Source organism: Andrena cerasifolii, chromosome 8, assembly GCF_050908995.1.
Source record: "Andrena cerasifolii isolate SP2316 chromosome 8, iyAndCera1_principal, whole genome shotgun sequence".
In the NCBI taxonomy this organism is placed as follows: domain Eukaryota; kingdom Metazoa; phylum Arthropoda; class Insecta; order Hymenoptera; family Andrenidae; genus Andrena; species Andrena cerasifolii.
Genome location: NC_135125.1, coordinates 2,291,649 through 2,312,371, shown reverse-complemented (window position 1 = coordinate 2,312,371; position 20,723 = coordinate 2,291,649). Strand labels below are relative to the sequence as shown.

At 42.4% G+C, this 20,723-nt stretch overlaps 1 protein-coding gene and 1 long non-coding RNA gene across 5 annotated transcripts in view; one reads left to right on the top strand and one right to left on the bottom strand.

The window, feature by feature from the left end:
- LOC143372261 (neuronal calcium sensor 2) overlaps positions 1–13,862 on the top strand; it is a 449,084-nt gene extending 435,222 nt beyond the window's left edge. For all 4 annotated transcript variants that reach the window (XM_076818318.1, XM_076818316.1, XM_076818317.1 and 1 more), the window contains 2 exons: positions 6,765–6,893; positions 11,983–13,862. In XM_076818318.1, the coding sequence (XP_076674433.1) occupies positions 6,765–6,893; positions 11,983–12,159 (306 nt within the window). In that variant the 3' untranslated portion in view covers positions 12,160–13,862. The remainder of the gene's footprint in view (positions 1–6,764; positions 6,894–11,982) is intronic.
- The window catches only part of LOC143372289 (uncharacterized), a 228,167-nt gene that overhangs the window by 174,325 nt on the left and 33,119 nt on the right, over positions 1–20,723 (bottom strand). The window lies entirely within an intron of this gene.

Below are 20,723 nucleotides of genomic sequence, written 5' to 3'. Positions count from 1 at the left end.
CGGTGATTTCAACGTGTCGGTAAATAAACATTTTCAGTGAAATCGTATCGATGAAAACATTGTCGGTGATTTAAAAATAACCCGTAATTATGTACATAAAGAAGTTATGACTCGGCTGACTGCGATGGATACTACGCGACGCGACCGCCAGGCGGCGATCGGGCCGAGCGTTTCTCGCAGGTGGAATACAGCAGTCATGCCTATGAGAGAGCCGGGCAGATCGTGTGTAGGGATGGAGTGCAAAATCACTAACAGTGATTTATCACAGCGATCGCAGAATCACGATCACAGTCGTGAATAAAGTTAAATTACGATCGTGATCGTGATTTTTTTAACTTGAGCGAATTGTTCACTGGCATCGTAATTCTTGATCTTGAGTGAATTATTTTTTATAAAATACTTAAATATAGTTTGTGTTGCAGACAAAGCGTGCTAATTCAGCGAATATATACCTAGTATTTACATTCATAAATAGTCAATGCGTGCACGCACTGATTTGATTGGCTAAGGTCTTCACATATACATTACACTTTTTAACTAAACTGAAGAGATATTCGTTAATTTAAATAGATCAAGAACGATTACATTGGTTCAATATATACAACTGAAATTCTATAAACACAGTGAGGACTTGAGAATGTTTCAAGAGAAATTAGAAATTGGGGTTATGTGGCGCGTGCAAAGAGCAGTTATGCTTTCCACCAATCAGATCACGAAAATCGTGAATTACTGTGAAAAATCACCGTGATTGGGAACGAACGTGATCGAATCACCAGTGATTCACAAATCACGGTTCTAGCCAACACTAATCGTGTGCCGTCACTCTCGAGTACCACCACTTTCCGATAACGGACATTTATATTTTCGGCTTAATTAACATTAACGTGCCAAAAAAAATCTTTCTAGAGCATCCGCTGGTGCTAGACGTTTTTCTTTTTTAAGAAGAAACGAAAGTAACGAGCAGCATCAAAATATACTCTCAAAAATGAGAACAAGCACCAGATACTCGACGACGGGGCTTTGGAAACAAGTCCTGTTAGAGAAATGTGTTTATTGCAGCAATCTGGAATAAATTCTTCTGAAAGATCACAGCGATTGCAAAATCAGCGAATTCGTTCTGCTCACAATGGAATTCTCACTCTCCAAGTTTTAGATCAGCTTTTGAATTCAATGCTGACTTTAATTATATTAATATGAAATACTTACAAATAGGTTCAATGAATATAATTTGCAATACCGCAGATGTACCTACCTAGCATTTCTCACGGAAAAGAATTGTCCAGCCTTTGGGCCTGCCATCCCTGGCAGAGACCTTTGGCAGGCAGTGCCACCCGTGGCGCCAGTAAGACCGCCCCCGGTCCTTGCTATTTCAGAGGGTTTTCTTCCAGTGAAAATCAGTAATTTTGCAAGCGCAATATCTCCAAAAACCAGTGGAAATCAAGTGTATACATTAATGCTTATTGAATTTGTCTTGGAACGCAGTATCAGCTCACCTCTTCAAAAAAAATAGTTCCATTTAAAAAACCGAACTTGACCATCGTATCTTTTAAAATAATAATCGAAAAAAAAATCGTCTCGGCTAATAAAGTAGCCCCATCGAACCATTTAATTACATATTTTTTAAAAAATTTTATCTCCAATACTTTAGGAGAAATCCAGCTGTTCAGTCTACGCGCGGACACCCTGTATACCTCGTCTGTAATAATAATTCATACCATCACTATCTATATCTGTCGACAACTATTGATGGTCGATGGTCCAACTATTGGAAACTGTCGATAGTGCCGACTATCAATAGCTCTCCACCACTAACGTGCAGAGGACGGCGAACTCGCTATCGCTCATGGCAATCCCTGCCGATCAGGCCGCCGCGCTAACTTCACCAACGCGAGCGGTGAGGGAGAGATCGTCGTCGTACCAATATAACTCGTTACAGTTATACTCGATATCGCAAACTGTTCGATAATATCGATCGGCACGAAAGATGTACGACCTACTCGGATCGCTCGAGCCACTCTATTGTTTCAAGCCGTTCGAAATACCGCACTGGTTCAAACTGTGAAAAAGGGTTAACGCGGTCGGCTCTACAGTGTGCGTGGGTCTGTTCCTACGTGTGCCTTCTGCGTGTGCGTGCGAGCGGTCACTGCTCCGCGCTGAACTATTTCGACTTTAGACCTCGCGGCCCGGAAGTTCCAGCGCTAATATTCAACTGTTAACATCTAGAGAACGAAGCTTTGGACCCCAAACCGGAAAAGGACTTTTCGATGTTTTCTTGCATCAGGATATTGCATGTTCCGGACACCCTGTATACAACAGATGGTTTTACTTATTAATTGCGATTGATGATATTGCGAGCTGGAAAGAAGTCCGACAACCCACAAGCTGCAATGTCACAGGGGCAAGGAGAAGCGTCCGCACGCACCACCCTGTCCTTTCCAAGAAATCCTACTATTAGGTTCTTAGCAGCTGTTCATATCCGCGGGCTGTCGTGATTTGTTTCGTTATAAAGTCTGACTCGGATCGAAGAACACCGAGAACTGGAATTTTTTGAGCGGCTCTAAGAGAACCGAACGGTTCGAATAGAATAGGGAACTCGAATGTTTGCGGGCGGCTCGAAGAGAACCGAGCGGCCCGAAGGAACTGAGCCCTTATGCGCCCGTTTCTTCTCACGAATTAGGCTCTTCAACCGCAGGGAAAACCACTGCGGAAACGAAGAGCGTAAGACAGTCCGGACCGGAATAAAGGCATTAATGGCCCGGTTGATATGGCCATACAGCCGCTCAAGGGCTACACAAGGATCGGTACCACCCGTCTCTCTATCTCAGTCCACAGAGTTCAGATAACCTAGAACGCCGGGGTAATCGCCACGCTTCAAGTCCTTATAATCTAAGTTTTCGCCCGTAAAATCAGTATCGGAGTCCAAGTCACTAAACTTCGTGTACAGGAGTGGGTGTTAGGTGTCGGGTACAATTAAGGCATCTATGACAAGGTCAACAGTGATGATCGAATCACTTACAAAAATAAGATCAAGCATCCCATCATACGCATTGAACACATTGTTCACTTGAGCTAGGTTGCAGTAACTAGCGCATCCAAGGAGGATATCAATTGCAGCAGATTCGTTCGACGATACTCCCGGCTTCCTGAAGCAAGATAGGCCCGAGTCGTTGTACCAGACAGCGTGCGGGAGGTTGTAATCACCATACAAAGCGAATATGTCATCACTATATTTATGATATAACTCGGTGATAGTATCGACATGACTCGCATAGATAGCAGGCTGGGAGGCTGGTGGAATGTAACTAGCCCCCAGTACTACATGTTTATTGTTATGGAGGTGGGCCCTAACAAAAAGTTGTTCAACACCCGCACAACTAACGCCGATAGCCCCGGAAGGTATTGACTGCTTGACCGCGATTAGGACACCGCTTCCTCTAGAGCAGCTGCTGGTACTAAAAGATCTATCACACCTATAAACTGCATAATTACCTAAACCCAGCTCAAATGAGGATATCGCGGGATTGAGCCAGGTCTCGACAAGAGTAATAACATCGTATGACAAAGCGGATGCGAGAAGTGAATTAACAACAGTTTAGTGCGAAGGGCACGGACATTCTGGTAATACACTACAGAGTTCTGCTTATGTTTTTCTGAGTGGAGCTTTGACGATGGCTGCTCGGCACGATCTTCGGCACACCTCGGATGTGTTGTATCGTCATGTGGGTCTCTCCTTGCTCGTGAAGGCCACGCAACTTCGCCCTGAGTTGCGTAAGAATCCCACGCTGAAGCCTGGTCTTGTCGTCAGATATCTTAAACGGCCCTTTGTATTGGTGCTTGTTCTGGAGGATCTGCTTCACTGCGGCAGCGGAGTCGAGGCGCACGCACAAGGGCCTACTGAATGACGCGCCCGGTCTATCTAGGCGGTGGGTGACCGGATCCTGGGTGCCAAGGTGACAAATCACACCCAACACGGCCCGTGCTCCTTCCACATCAGCCGTCCTCGTGAGCGCCGGTGTGGATTCCTGGGGCTCCGGCATCCCGAATATTATGAGATTCCTGGCCCGAGCCTCCCTGTCGTTCAGCTCCTCAATTATGTCCTCCGTCTTGAGAGAGAGCGACTGCATCGAAGTGGTGGCGGGGTTCTCCTCGAGCACCCTGACGCGTTCAACCAACGAGCTGATGTCGGACCTCATATCTGAGAGGTCCATTCTTATCCCGGAGAGTATTTCGTCCCGGACAACGGCAAGCTCCGTCTTGATTAAATCGCTCATCAGGTCCCTCATTTCATTAGCAGATGGTAACGCCGTGAGAGACTGAAGCGTGGCGGCTGGTATTGCCGTAAGTGTCTGTACCGACGGAGCTCTAGCTTGGTTAACGGCAGTCCGTGGCCGAGGGGATCCCGAGCGACAATTTAAAAGTCGGCCGTCATGCCACGGATGACCCGAACGACTGAGGCAAGTGGATCCCGGGTGGCTGATCATCCTACAGCCAGGGCAGGTGACCGGATTGGCAACTGGAGCACTGCAGCCCTTGTACTTCTTGGGACCACCCATCATTTCGACTAACTCACAAGTCAAATTAGACCGCTGCTTGGAGCCGGGATCACACGATCAGTTAAAACTGGGGTCACAACACAGACTCGGCACCACTATTAAACACCCACAATAAGACTGAACGCCCAAGACAGTGATTTAAATGTCGACAAAAATGCTCAAAGATTGCCGAAACGGCACAAGAGATAACGGTCTCGGGGACTTCAAAGAGACAATCGGACACACACGTGCTAACGCTCCCTCAATCAAAACAATAAACCTGTCACCTCGGCGGCTGAACTCAGACTCAATGAAATGTGGAATCTGACATTTCGTCACTTGTTTAGTGCGCAACTTTGTATGGTCCCCACAGTCTCGAGCGTCGAAGCCCCGAAACTCAGCGAGACACGATATCTTGTCGGCAGCATTACCTTTCAGGACTCAAGCGGGAGAATCGCCCTGTAGTACTTTCGATTACGTAAATCAGATCATTCTGTTCATACAGACAGTGCATACATGCTGCTGGCTTAGAAGCTCGCTTTGTTTCAGAGTTTTTAGACCTCATTGAAGTAATATGCGCTGCGTGTGGCACGATTAACCGACCGTAAAAGAGAAGCGCAAGGCTCTCTTACCTGAAACGGGGAGCACCGCTGTTTTTAACAGCGTACTGCGACATTGAATATGCAAGTTACCACCGATAGATAGGCTTACTTTATAGAAAACACTTCAGAGAATATGGTAGTATTCTTTCAGATTTTTAAAAGCGAAACCATGAGCCAAAATTTGCAAAACAAGAATTTGTTTATAATTTTTACTGCTAAAAAAATGATTTTTCATCCCGAAAAAAATATTCAAGAAGGCCGATGCTTCTAGATTAAAATAAAGAAGGAATCAACTAAATTCTACAAATAGTTTCTGAGGTAAAAATTCATAAGTACAACCCATTTTTACGAAAATAGGTAAACAGATCAGAGTCAGGGAACCCCCAGATTAACGGCAAGTTTTCACAGCGGCAGCGATATATCCGCTCCGATGTGAGCACACACGCAGATTCCGCTACCACTACCGCTGCGGATATTCCGTTGCCGCTCCGCTTTCGGATAAATCGTGTTGGTCTGGGGAAGCCGTTAAATGGTGTATTTTCGCAAAAAGTAGTGATATAGATAAATTTGGAAAAAAAAATTTTTTTTCGAAAATACTTTATCACCATGTTGTAGGATATCAGAAACCATCAAACTTAAAGTTAACCTTTTTTCCAGTCATTTCTACCTCTCAATGGAATTCTGAGTTTTTATATTATCGTGAATATCTGGAAAACCGTAAAAGATATCGAAACAATGATTAATTAAAAGTTTCGTGGTTTAAATAACTGGCACTCTCAGGCCCCAGAGAACCAAATTTTGTCGGTCCCTTTACATCATTTCGGGACTTCGTGCGTGCTATCAGTAAAAGACTGAGATCTTTACACTCACGGATTGTTCGACCACCGACTGCGGCTCCCGATGGCGTGGTTTCTGGCTTCCGATAGCTACGCGGCTCAGAGCTGCACAGAAGAGCGTCTTCCGGAGCCACGGACTGATCGAGCCTGATCTAGATAATAAATTTCGCCTTTTGGACAGTCTTAGCATAGTTTTCTTCGTATAAAATTTATCACCAATATACAGGGTGTTTATAAATATGTCGGACAATATTTTAGAATTGGTTCTACTCATTAAGATAATAAGAAAACTTGGTATACGCATATGTCCGATAATGCTTAGTTTTGCAGTTATTGTTAAGCATTTTTATATCTCGTAAAACACGTGTCCGAAACGCCTATGGCATTTAAAGAAGCCCAGCTGAATTTCTACGGGTCGATATATTGATTATCATTTCGCCTTTGTTTTTTTAAAAGCGCGAAGGAAAGGATATGAATGAAAATATAGTATATTAGACCAACTGACGAACGCGCCAGTCTGCCGGTTGCCCTTTAATAGACATTTCGGGCCGGTATTTTACAGAATATAAAAATGCTTATAACTGCAAAACTAAGCATTATCGGACATATGCGTTTACCAACTTTTCGTACTGTCTTGATGAGTAGAACCGACCCTGAAATATTGCCCCACATTTATAAACACCCTGTAGATTTGCCAAAGGTTGTTACGAAAATGATATTAGTTGTTTCCCGGTATATAAAAGTTAAGTTAATTTATTACAGAAATAAAAACCATGTGCAACCATTTGTTACAGGAGTTTCTCTTGGCTATCGACGTAACATCTAGCGGAACACCAGAAGAAAAACTAAAATGGGCTTTTCGCATGTACGATGTCGATGGAAATGGTGTTATCGATATTCAGGAAATGACAAAGATTGTGCAGGTATTGTGAATTCCAAACTTAAATATTAGCGTGAATTAGTTTTACGAAAAAAATATGTAACAATTTTTTTATTTATTCATGTTTATGTGCAGAAAGCACGTTTTCGAACAGTAATTTGGAGGTATAGGGTGGAATATGTAGAGTGTAATACAGTATTTTCTCGCTGAGGGCTTGCTGATCGGGATCGGCGTTGAGCTCGTATCGTGAACAGAGCCCTAATTCCGTGCAATCGTTTCTCGCTTCTTTCTGGCCGAAGGGTGGGGGGGGGGGGAGCGAGATGGAACGCTTTACGTGCACGGCGGACGTTGGCGACGGACACGAGCATTCAAACGAAATCGTGACTGCTCGACGCATGCGTGCCACGGTCAGATAGCAGGGCATGGCAACAGTCTTTTTTGCGCCCTCGGAAAACTTGTCAAATTGCGCCCTTTATTATAATACATTTATTTGAGATTATTGATGACCTTACTCCGAATTTTTATTCGTAGTTTAAAACAGTTATAACGTTAAGTACAGTACAATCTGTAGTATTTCATATAAAAGTTTAATTTCAAGAATGTCAACAATGAAAAGACCATTTTGCGCCCCTTGTCAACCTTACGTCCTAGGCAGTTGCCTAATTCTTCAGAGTAATGTCATAAATAATCTCAAATAAATGTATTATAATAAAAGGCGCAATTTGACAAGTTCGCCTAGGGCGCAAAAAAAACTTGAGCCAGGCCTGCGGCAAGATTTTGCGAAAGCGGTTTCCGTGCTCACGCAACCATCGCGCACACAAAGGACGGAGTATCAAGCGTCCGAAAGACGGAGCGAGACAAAATATCAACGGGTCATCTGTCTCGTACCGTCCTCGCTGACTCTCAGTGTCTCTCACTCGCTCCCGTTCCATCTCGCTCTCGCCTTCGGACAAGAGTGACACAGAAGTGGTGGGGATAGCGAAAAGTCCACATCGTGTACGCCAAACCGAGCCCTCAGCGAGACTACTGTATAAGTGTATAGACTTTTTAGTTTGTAAAAAATAATTCGTGAACTTCACCTATTTCTCACTTACTTTTGAGCGAATATCCCCTTCGCGTGGTCGGGAGCAAACGCGAGCCCTTAAGGGGAGAAGACTCTATAAATCGATCAAAAAGTCGGAAAAAAGTTTTTTATAAATCGCTTCTAAAACATTTCAAAAATATATTCTCAAAGTTGGAGACTGAAATCCAACTTCATATCAATACTATAACCTGATGAGTCAGCGCGCCTCCAAGCGCCAAGCACATCTAAAACCCACTTTAAACGCGTTTTTTTCGAAACCGTGTTTTCGAAATTGGCGCCAGGGATAACTCAAAAACTATTTGACCGATCAACTTTGAATTTTGCACACTTTCAGTTTATAATATTTCTCAGATCATGAACGTAAACGTTTAACCAAATTATTATGTTTAACCATTTTTTTAACCAAATACCACGCATTTTTGTTTTACGAAAATCATACATAGTTGCTTGATGTACCGTCATTTTAAAAATATTCAATTTTTTACACCATTTTAAGTTCATATTCTTACAATTGTAAAAAAAATGAAACTACATTGCATTGGTCTGTTTCTCACAACTACCAGAGACGCTACAATCGGCGCCGTTTTGCACCTCGAAAAAAACCTATTTAAGATACTGCTCTATTTCTTTTGTATTTATCGTAATTTTACTGCCAAAAATTGTTTTTGTTTGTTATAATGTTAAATAAAGAATCCTTAAAGATCCACAAGGATTAGCACATTGGTATCTTTGCTAAAAATTCCTAAAAATTGATAAAAAAATAAGCCGTTTATAGGGACTTCTCCCCTTAAGACAGACGTACACATTTGGGAGTAGAAGACTTCCTTAGGGCCCGGGACCCGCGTCAGGATCGAGCGCTGTGGTTAGCAACGGAAAGGTGAAATCTCACAGTGCGTCGCTCGGCGAGTTTCGCGCTATACTCGCCGAGCAGCGCACCGTGGGATTGGTTAGCTTGGGCTCGCATGGTTCGGCTTGGGCCAGTGATGCCAGAATCGTGGGACGCGGGACCTGATGCTTACCCCCACTATACCCTACCGTCGTCCCCCACTTTCTTCCCATCGCACTGCACACAAGCATATTCCTACCCCTGTCCGTGTACTCGATGGGAAAAAAGTGGGGGACGCCGGTAGGTCATAGTGGGGGGTAAGCATTTCGCGGCATCACTGGTTTGGGCTTCTCGCCGACTCGCGCTTGCCAAAACAGATTTGCGGAGCCACGCGCCGTGGGATTTCACTTCATTTTAATAGTTCCGCGCTTGGTTGTTACCCGGGTCCAGTGATGCCAGAACGGTGGGTTTTGTCCCACGGCCGCTACCACCACTCCACGACCAAGCGTACCCCCTCCTAGCGTCCGTACCGCACCACACAAGCATACCCGTCCCTCCATCCGTGTGCCGTACGCGCTGCCTGGCCACCGCTCTCCGGCGAGAATTCATTTCATCGAGGTTTGAACCTCAATGCGAAGATTCTACTTTTTTCATTAATTATTTTCTAACTTCTCTTTCTATATTCTCAGTAGAATAAAAACTTGAAAACTGTTAATGTACAAAGCATTTTCGCAGCTGGCTAATATATGATATTGGTCTTCTGCCCTTTGTATACATAAACAGAAATAATTCCTTGAAATGTCATTTACAAAATAAGCCCCTTTCTAGGATGAACTCTTTAAAATTCGCGTCACAATGAGCAATGAGGGTCGAAAACAATATCGACAGGTCTTCTACCAATCTACCTACAGAAGAGTTTTACTAACCCATTCTAGGTCACTGACACTCTTTTCGTGTTAATCAGGTTCATACATACAGTCTTCCTGACCGTTATGAAATCACGTTTAGAACTTCATTGTACGGGTACGCTTGCAGTGGTCGGGTCAAGCCAGAAAGGGATCGCATCTTTACCAGCAAATCAAGCTGCGAAAATGCTTTGTAAAATAACAATTTTCAAGTCTTTAGTCTTTTGAGAATATAGAAAGAGAAATTAGAGAATAATTAAAGAAAAAAAATAGAATATCTGCACCGGGATTTGAACTCTGGACTTTTTGCTTGTGACCCAAGGGCTTCGATGTCGGTAAAATGAATTCTCGCCGGAGAGTGCCGGCCAGGCAGCGCGTACGACACATAGATAAAGGGACGAGTATGCTTGTTTGGTGAGGTACAGGCGCTAGGAAGGAGTACGCTGGTCGTGGAGTGAGGGTAGCGCCCGTGGGCCAAAAACCCACGATTGGACACACACCGTGACAGCCAGAGATTGGAAGGAGAAGCAGGCGTGTGAGGGGTCCCTCCCTACGTGGAGAACCCTGGTATATACAGGGTCATCCGTTAAAACTGCAACCTACGCGCGCGGACAGATGAAAATGGCAACACCGCCTCACGGACGCATTCCACTACAACCATTCACCGGCCCCCGGCGTTCGGAGTGGTGCCGGCGACGGCTGGACAGCAGTGATGGCCGAGCTTCTAAAATTTTAGGATGGTCTGCTTCAAATTAACATCGCAAAGAGCTATTTCAAATTTCCCGGCTCGAATTGAAGAATTTGGGGCCTTTTTCGCATAACATAATTATTCCATCTTAATGATGGATAATTTAAAATATTTTACGTTTACTTAATTTTTCTTTTATCAATTTTTTAATCATAATTGTTGTGAAAAGCTTTTACAAACTGTTTATTTGATACTGTATTTAATGCTCTTTTTAAAATTCATGGTGTTGATAAACAATAGGCAAGTTGTTTCTGTATCATTACTTTCATAAATTGAGAAATTAAATTTGTATTTAATTATGTGTTAGTTCTGCAAACCTCAGAATCTATTGTTCTGGTTTTATTTTTTATAATTTTATCCTTAATGCAGTGCATGCATTGATCGAACGTAACGGGTAACTAATGGGACGTGTCTTTGATTGTAGCGATGTTTGAATGTTTTTCTACAATTACTATGTCTGAATGCTTTAACCTTTTAGCTATTCAACCCCAAGCCTATACCGGTCTCCATTAATGTCATTTTTTGGAACCATGCGCCATTATTGTGGCTTTTACACGCAGGTGGCGAAAAATCTCTCCGTACAGGGGTGTAGCATCGCGGTCAACCCCGCTGTAGCTAAAATTGTTGAAATTAAGACGGGTACGCGACCAGTCGACATTGTTTTCAAACTTCATTACAGTAATCTGTGTTGCGAGTGGTAAACCGGTCATAAAAGCCGAGCGCGCGGCTCGCTTACCTGGGCCGGGAAATTCCGCACAGCTCTTTGCGACGTTAACTTGAAGCAGACTATCCTAAAATTTTCGAAGTTCGGGCATCACTGCTGTACAGCCCTCCGAACGCCGGGCCGGTGAATGGTTGTAGTGTAGTGGAATGTGTCCGTGACGCGGTGTTGCCATTTTCGTCTGTCGCGCGCGCGTAGGTGGCAGTTTTAACTGATGACCCTATATGTGTGTATCAATCATAAAATGGTATAACTCTTCTATGAGAGTATAATTGTGCTAAATTCAACAAATGTAACTATCTTAACCCCTTGGCCTACCGTTTAAATTCCGACCGCCGGCACCAAATCAGCACCAGCGGTGAGCCACGCGTCGAACCATTTCACGGTTCGGCTCAGCGTCCGAAGTTGTCAATCGCACACGGCTTAGCTCGGTTAGCCAAGTTGCAACAAAGTAAATACATGTGTATGCGGCCAGGAATAACTGAGATGAAAAGACAGCGGCGAAAAGTTGAGTCGTAGTATCTACTAACCTTGATCCTGACCCTTGGTGTTTACGTTTCGCCCGAACAACGTACGAGTCTCGCTTGTGCTTTCCATCTTTGGCCCGATCGAGAGACCACGAGTCCCACTCGATGTTGTAGGCCAAGGGGTTAAAACAAATTTATAATATGAGTGTAGTGTTTTTTTGTTCCATTCATTTATCGGAGGTATGATTCTGTCTATATTACTGACCGGCACAATACTGTAAAAGTTAAGAGCCATATTTGGTTTGTTTGAAATTGCACAGAATACTTTTGTTTTTAACAGGCGTTTTATTAAATCGAATCACGTCCCATTTTTGTTTCTAGGCAATATACGACATGCTTGGTGCGTGCTCGAGTAACAGGCCGGCGGACAGTGCGGAGGAAAGGGCAAAAAATATTTTTGCAAAGATGGATGAGAACAACGACGGTCAGCTTACGCAAGAAGAATTTTTAAAGGGTTGCCTCCAGGATGAGGAACTGTCAAAAATGCTGGCTCCCTAATTTCTGTGCCTCGCTTTCGGACCAATCATTCCCATGATGCCTATGATGTCTCATTATCAAAAAATATTTACAAAATATGAAGCAACCGAGCAACATCAACGAAAACAATCTCAGTTGCATCTTTATCTTGCATGGAAAAGATTTTTATTGGGAGATTATACATACAGACGCACGAATACAGCACTTTTACGATCTGATGAGAATCCGTCTGAACACGTACAGTTCCCAGAGACAATCGGCAAGAACGATGAGTTGAATCGTTGAACCATAAAGTCTATTGAAGAATTTCTCCAAGGATTATTTTCAGGAGTTAAATGCCGTGAGCGCGATACGAATCCGTAAATATGTAATTCGCAGCCACAACATATGAAACGAAGAAGCTTATACGTCGACAGCTTGAAAAGAAGATATCAACGTTATGCATCTGAAAGATATGAAACGTGTCAACTATGGAGGGCAACATCGACGAATAAAGCATTACCTCTATGTCCTTTTTAATTCTAGTTAAATTAGAAGTTTGCAATCGGATAAAAGAGTTCAATGAAATTGCATTGGGAACTTTAATTAATGCTCCTGTTATAAGTATCATAAAATTGGTGTTTAAGGTAAACGTACCTACTAGGACATAATTCGAGGGGACTTTTTAATAATTCAAGATCGAACGGTAAGGCAGTTACACTTGCTTCGAACTTAAACAACAACGACGAAGTGCTGAGATGGTACACAAGCGACGGTAATACAACGAATCGCAAAATAATACTGTCGACTACGTTAGGGGAGATCCTCAATCGAAAAATACAATTGTATGTTGCACGATGTACCTCATATGATGCAAAATACGAGATGAATCAGGTGTATCACGTACATCATGTTCATTGAAAACGTAAACGTATAAGTGACCAATAAAATCATTGATTGATTTGGGTCTCTTCCTATGTCGTCGAAACCTTCGTCGTTGTGTCTCATGCTTATCTATCGAGCATAGAAGTCGATGTTTAGGTTCATTTCCCTAAAAGCGGAATACAGTAAATTCTCGTTGTAAAATCCCCAGAGTTTGTTCGTTGTATGGTCCTCCCTATACCTCTAACTGGGAGGATCCCCCTCGGAACCAGGCAAGCGTATAAGACGATGTTTATTCTTCCTCATTTGTTGTCCTTTTCTTCGACTGCCGACTGCCGCTATCGACGAAACATAATAAACACCAGCTCCAGCCGACATGAGGGGCTGATCGCTTGTGCTGCTCACGTTGTAAGACTCTGCTCGGTCCCGAGTGGTGATCTTACAATGAGAATTTACTGTACACTGTTTACAATTTCATGCAAATGTTCTCGTTGCCCTTGCGTCTTTGATTTTTCAACGATGCACGTGCAAGCCTCTGTTTTTATATATTGCACAATATTATGTTATGATAAATATGATATATATAATATATTACTCGCCGTATTATGTATATTACAAATTACACAGCTAATATGTATAATATATATTATGTATAATATATTATATATATTACTATAATATATATTATGTATAATATATTATATATATTATTATAATATATATATATTATGTATGATATATTTTTATTGTATATGTATTAAATACGTACCATACACTATGTGATATGTCGCGAAGAACATTCGCAATCATTTCACAACATGCATTGCACATAACGTTCCTAGCGTATGTGCATTTCGAGAAAACCACAAGCCTAAAAAGAAAACATGTATTTACAATTATCGTAGTTACATATGTATATTGCTTGAATATAAGACGACATGTTCGAAAGTTAAAATTGATGGTACAGCTAAAATTAAAGAACTGCAGGCTCGATAAAAGAGTAGCGATGATTTTATCTTTTTTAAATTAGTTTCAGCTTATCGTCCTGTGTAACAGTATGCAGTCAGTTTGTGATAGGGAACGGATGTCAAGAACTGTGTAATTCGTGGTTATACACTTTCGCTCAGATAGCACACGTATTTCCTAACTGTAACAAATAATACGTAAATATTACACTTTAGAAATATATAGTGCATAATTTAATCGTAGATTAATATACCATCGTTGAGGTCCGTCTGTAGCAAATTAACCTACTATAGATGGCAAAGGTCAAAGCACACATTGCACACAGAGCACGTGTTATTACATACGTATAACATGCGACACGAACATAGTATGAATTACTTTATTTTTAATAATATGCAAAGTTGCCTTTATTTTCTGTTACTTCCATCAGCCGTCTTGGTAGCAGTTTGTCCATGTCATGAATTTTATTTCGTGATAATTGCTTCTTTGTATTATGATACACTGTTTCAACTGACGTCAATTTGGTAACTTGTTTCCCCATTTGCTTACACTGCCTCTGAAAGCTCGCGCCGGCAAACTTTTGTAATATTTGAGTCCGATCAGCACGCAGCTTATTTATTGCAGAAGGGGCGAAATTGTCGAATGAAGAATTATAACTTTCGTACTATGGATAGTTGTCTGTAGTATTTTCTTATGGAAACATAAAGTCTGCCCCAACTACGCACGTCCTTTGCTTTCTAACGAATTATTTTATTAAATTCTAGTAACTTATTCTATTCGTTCTATTCTGAATAGCAAAATGCTTCTTGCTATCGTAACCGATTCTGACCAAAACCATTACTCTACCTTCATCCATTTCTTCTTTCTGTATACCTATCATGCTAGTAGTAATTGAAACCACATCGCAATCCAGATTGAGTCTTGTCTCATTTGTAAATATGATTTTCCTCCTTGTCTCTTTCAGTGTACTTGCATCTCCGTAAATATTAAGTATTTTTATTTCTCTCTAATTGAAATTGTCTCTTATAGTTTAATCGGTTCAGATTATTGCATATTCGGGATACTCGAATAATTGTCTTTGCTGTGAAGCAGAAGTAAAGCGACCTGCAAAACACCAGCATTCATTGCGTTTTTGGTTGCTAGAATTTTGTATATCTTTTAACAAAGTATATGTTACTGAGCTGCTATTGTTTAGTGCTGCAACATTTTTTTTTTTAAATAGGTAGACAAATTCTGATTTTCACACAAAGAATCTCAATTTGGGCCTCACTTTCTTTTCATACTCCTTTTGTGTAGGTCGTTATAGTGCACGGATACACATTACACGCCATCCTCAGCTATTGCAAGTTCAAGAAGCACTGAACACTTCATGAATATAGCTGAAATATATTATTATTTCGCCCTTGCCAACTAGTTGTTTATTTTGCTATACCCGATTAGCGATGTTATATCAGTGTAAGAGTAGTTTCATATATTCTTATGGTATAATGTTTACGTGCTGTTCGTTATATATATGTAGGAAATTGTAAATACATAATTGAAGAGTTAAAGATAGCACAATTGGCTCCAGCATATGGTGATTTCTGCTACAGTTGTTTATCACATCGTGTGAACTTTTTTGCTATTCTATTTGCTCTAGGAATAGCATTCAACGGGTTCGTTTGTCTCTGTCATTCCACGTGTCAGCGTGTTTTATTAGTTGTAAAGTAACAGTCAATCTTATGCTTAATATAGCTTAAATAAGTAAAGAACATAAACATAGGTTAGATATCTACTAATTTGATGTAAAAGTGTCTGTTCAGGAAAGTGAACGATGCATGTTTCTTGTTTTAAGGAGAAAATGAGAAAAGAAAAAAGCACTACCATATCGTTTGTTAGTTTTAATTTTACGCACGTGGCCTTGTTTCTTATTCTATCCAAAGATAGAAACGTATTAATTAATTCTAGCAGTTGCGAGACGTTTTCTCCACCCGTTTCGAATAAAAAAATCAAAATCGAGAATTATCGGGCTTTCGTTTTGTTTTGTGGAATTATAAGAAATAATCCTATCAAAAACTCAATTACGACAAGGTACTGTCAATCATGATGCCCTTTCAAGAAATAAGGAAATATTATCGTTATAGTACTAAGAATTTTACAAATTTCTAAATCATTGCTATAATATCTTTCGACTAAGACCCACCTGAAAAGATTACAGCGATACTATTAGTTAACAAGCAGGAACTAAATAGTTGTGTACCGATATGTAGTTCGTGGAGTCGATACAAACAGAAAATGGTCGTATTGTGCGTATAGTTATATGTATGTTATTAGGGTAGTTACATATCATTGCAGTTTCATAAAAAATGAATCGAAGCAATAATTTTCGCTTCGCGTCTTTTCACATTTTACATTCTTATATCATATTTGTCACAATTGCAATTCATTTCTAATATATCAGAACGCACATACGAGCGGTAATACGCGTGCACACGCGCACAAAAAGCATTACGTGCACACATAAAGGTCGGTTTATACAGCCAACGAACACGGGCCGACTCGCCGAGTCACGCGCCGTGGGATTGCCCATCGCGCGTCAAGCCGACCCGCCGAGCCTGGGCGAGCCAGGGCGACTCGCCGAGTCCCGCGCCGTGGGTTTGCTTATGGCGAGCCGAGCCTGGAGTGAACCGGGCCGACTCGCCGTGTCACGCGCCGTGGGATTGCCCATAGCTCGTCAGGCCGACCCGCCGAGCCTGGGCGAGCCAGGTCGACTTGCCGAGTCCCGCGCCGTGGGTTTGCTCATGGCGAGTTGAGCCTGGAGTGAACTGGGCCGACTCGCCGAGCCACGCGCCGTGGAACTTCACCTTATGGTGAGCTTATGGCCATTAGCCGATGAACGGCCGAAGAGCGCTCGGCGAGTCTCCATCGTGCGAACATGAAACATGCCCACCCGGCTCGTGCCCGTCAAGCCGGGTCCAGACCTGAGTGTACTTACGTTGAGTAACGCTGAGCACGCACGAATATTCTAATGTGGACGGGTGAAACGGTATCTAGACCCGTATGCTTCTGCGTCAGAGAGGGTGAGCGCATATGCTAGAGTGGACGTGACATTCGTGGTGACTCGACGCATGCGACCCAACTCGCGAATGCCGGCGAAGGCATATGGCCTGAGCCGATGGTTGTCAGTTTCCTTCCACACATCAAAGGGAGTTTGGAGTGCATTTCGCTCAGCGTGGAAGATAGAAGCAGATGAGATACTGATTTTTATGATACTGTTGAAATATATTGTTGCCCATACGAAATTAGAGAAGGCTAAGTCCTCATTTTTCCAGATTCGAGATTGTTTAAAAAATACAAATCGTCAAAGCTCCCTGCATTCGATAATTTTTACGAAACGGCTTCAGAAATGAATTTTAATCTCCTAAATTATTGAAGGTGCGGGACTCGTGTCTCTTTCTTTTAATCACGAAGGATGAATCTGTGAGAATGAATTGTTTTTGTATTCCGAGAGAGGTGTTTGCAACATAAATATAATAGAAATGTTTTTCTTTTGCAAATTTGAAGTCCGGTTAAAGTGTAAAAGAATTTGAAAAAATATGTCCTTATTCTTACTCTGTGGTCTATTCCCTATCCATTAAGCTTCTTTAATTGACGGAGATTGAAAAACTTTATGTAGTTGGGGCACGGTGACAAACATCGCGCGATGCGCCTGGTTTCAGGTAGGTGGGAGCGGTTGGTGCACTAGTGGTGCAATAAAAAATCCCAATATTCTGTTCACAATAAACTGTATTAACGCAGTCGTATTATATTATATTCCATGAAAAGGGATTATTGGGGTCTGGGTTAGGTCTGAACAATAAGGTAAATCGCTGCTGTATTAAAAAATAACACGAGATTACTCGCGGTGTTCGGCAATACGTTCCGTGGAGGAACACAGGAAGAAAAAGGGTAATCCGCTCACTTCGAATGACTCCGCCGACGTCGCCTTCCTTTCAAATTACAGACGGATCCCTTACCGCTTCGAGATATACACGCGCTCTAATATCAAAACAAAAGCACGCTTTGACGTATTCCATGCGAAAGAAGGTGGGTTTGAATTGGTCCTAACCTAATCAATCTGCCCTGCATCCCTCCCAAACGGTCACTCTCTTGAAGAGGTCCTCTGCACAGCAATATCTCCTCCCCGAGTCACACCTTTCCTCGCACAGAATACTTTAACGCGTGCTTTTGTTTTGAAATTCGAGCGCGTGTTTATACTTGAGACATAGGGAGCGTTCCACTTGCACTAAAATCGCCCACTGCGCACGTTATTTCCATGGAAATTTTGGTGCAAGTGGAACACACCCATAAAGGATCCGAGTTTAATTTGAAGGGAGGACGACGCAGGAGGAACCACGAGTAGTCAGTGGACTACCCCTTTTTTCCTGTGTCTCTCCACGAGGCAGAGTTCCTTCGATAGCATCTTTCCGATGCGGAGTGGGCTAACCTAAGCACAGAATTTGACGAAGAAAGACACATGCCACTTTCGACCCCTCCGCATGCATCATGCATGCGCGCTCAGCCTGCTCGGCGTATACGCATTCAGGTCTGGATCCGGCTTCACGTTGGCTGCATAAAGGTCTAAACACACTTATCAGTTCTGTGACGACACAGTGCTGAGGTATCCTCTACGCCCCTCTTCTTCTTACCACCGGCACGCCGGTACTGTGTCGTCACGGAACCGATAAGTGTGCCCTAGGGTGTTTCAATTTTTCAAAGTTGCTAGTTTCATGTAACTTTGCTCGCCCCCCTTGGTTCTATTCATCTAAGTGTTTTGTATGCCAAATTTTAGACAAATTTAATAATATTTAGGGGTTGCACAGCTTTATCACTAGAATAGACCTGGGGCGGTAGTAACACTTTGACTTTGGAATTCGATTACGCAGGAACTATTACATTTGCAACGAGAACTCTTATACGGAAATGTTACTTACTTATTTGATATCATTGAGTCACAACAGTTTGTGGTATGTCAAGTAATATCCAAGTTATTAATAAAAAATTAGAAGCGGAGTGGTACAGCCCTAACGTTACAGTGCAACCGTCTGACCCCGGGTCGGTTGTAACACTGCATGGATTCTATGCAAACATGACAATATTATTTGCGTTCTTTACCTAACCGACGCTTTATTAACCGACCCCGACTGCCGATGTTACAATCGCCCCCAACCATGCTTTTGAACTTCAATTATAAATTGTGATTAACGAGACACTTAAAAGTGCCAAGTAATGATCAGTATTACTTTAAAAAAGGTCATGTTACAGATTTAAAAACGCACATAGTTACAAAGAGAGTGTTTACATTGCAATTATAAGTCAGTAAGAAAAAGTTACTTTAGAGTATCGAAAAGTTACTTTGTTCACTATCCATGTCTAGGACGTGAATGTGTGTATTCCAAATGTCATTGTTTATCATATATCTAAAATTGGTGTTAATATCCATTATATGTTTTGAGATATTAGCGCGTTACATTCGCCCCCGGTCAACCCTACATATTTTCGCTTTCTCAGGTTTTAAAACTGTGGGTAAAATAAGAAGGTACAGAGCTTTTATAGGTATGAACAATAACAATAATGATAAAATGTAGATTTATCTAAGTCTTCTTTGCAGTTTAGTTCCCTTTTTAAGGATTTGAGAATAAAAATAATTATCATTGGAAATCGTGTTTCCTTAGCCTACTACAGGGTTGACTAACTGGTGGCTCGCGAGCCACCGGGGGCTCCTCCGCCTTGCTGCTACGATGAACGGCCCCCCTCCATACCTATCAGACTCTGACGATCGCAGTCGATTCCTTCTTCTCTTCTTCTCCTTTTGACTGCGATCGTCAGAGTCTAGGAGGTATGGAGGGGGCCGTTCAGCGTGGCAGCAAGGCGGAGGTGCCCACGGCGGCTCGCCAGCCATCAGTTAGTCAACCCTGGCCTACTACATATTATTTAGTGTACAAAGTGTGCAACCTCTAAATATTACTCAATCTTCCTAAAATTTGTCAGATATCCTTTTTATATTAATAGGAATGAGGGCATGGGCAAAGTAAACAAAAAATGTAATATTTTAATTTTAATTCTGTACTATGAAACACCCTAAGGTCGTGTTCAGATATATTGTCCGGTGAGTTCGGTTTCGCGAGTAGCGCTCGAGGAGAAATCAGCCATCACCACCTGACGATTGTGGATTGGCAATTGAAGTTGCTGTGCCCCCGAAGGGTAACACTGCTCGGCTCCGCCTGAACGAAGCCGTGTGGCTGTTGTTTATTCTTAGCGTAATAGTTCTGTGCGTTACGAAGCTATGCGTAAACCAATACGAGATGAAGCTATCGGGAAAGAATCAATGTTCTGACCAATAAAGCTCCTGAATTTTTTCGGAGCTAACGCACACCTATTCTGATGTATGTATTTCTACGTTAAGAACTCGGTGTGGCCTACACGTCAGGAGTTTGGCGCTATCCCCACCTCTTCTGACTCGCTCTTGTTCTGCGAAGGCCAGAGCGAGATGGTACGAGAGCAAGAAAGAAACGAGAAAGTGGTGGGGATGCTTCGCTGCGTGTATACGTACCTCACCGGCACCAAATCCCCACCGCGCGACGAGTAGGCCTAGCCCGAGAGAGAGTGAGAACGTTGAGAAAAGGAGCACCGAGCAGGCAAGCGGTATGGTGGGAGAATACCCCTCACGAAACTCACCGGCCAATATATCTGAACACGACCTTAGTGTGTCCAGACCTTAAACCGACCTTAAGGTGTAT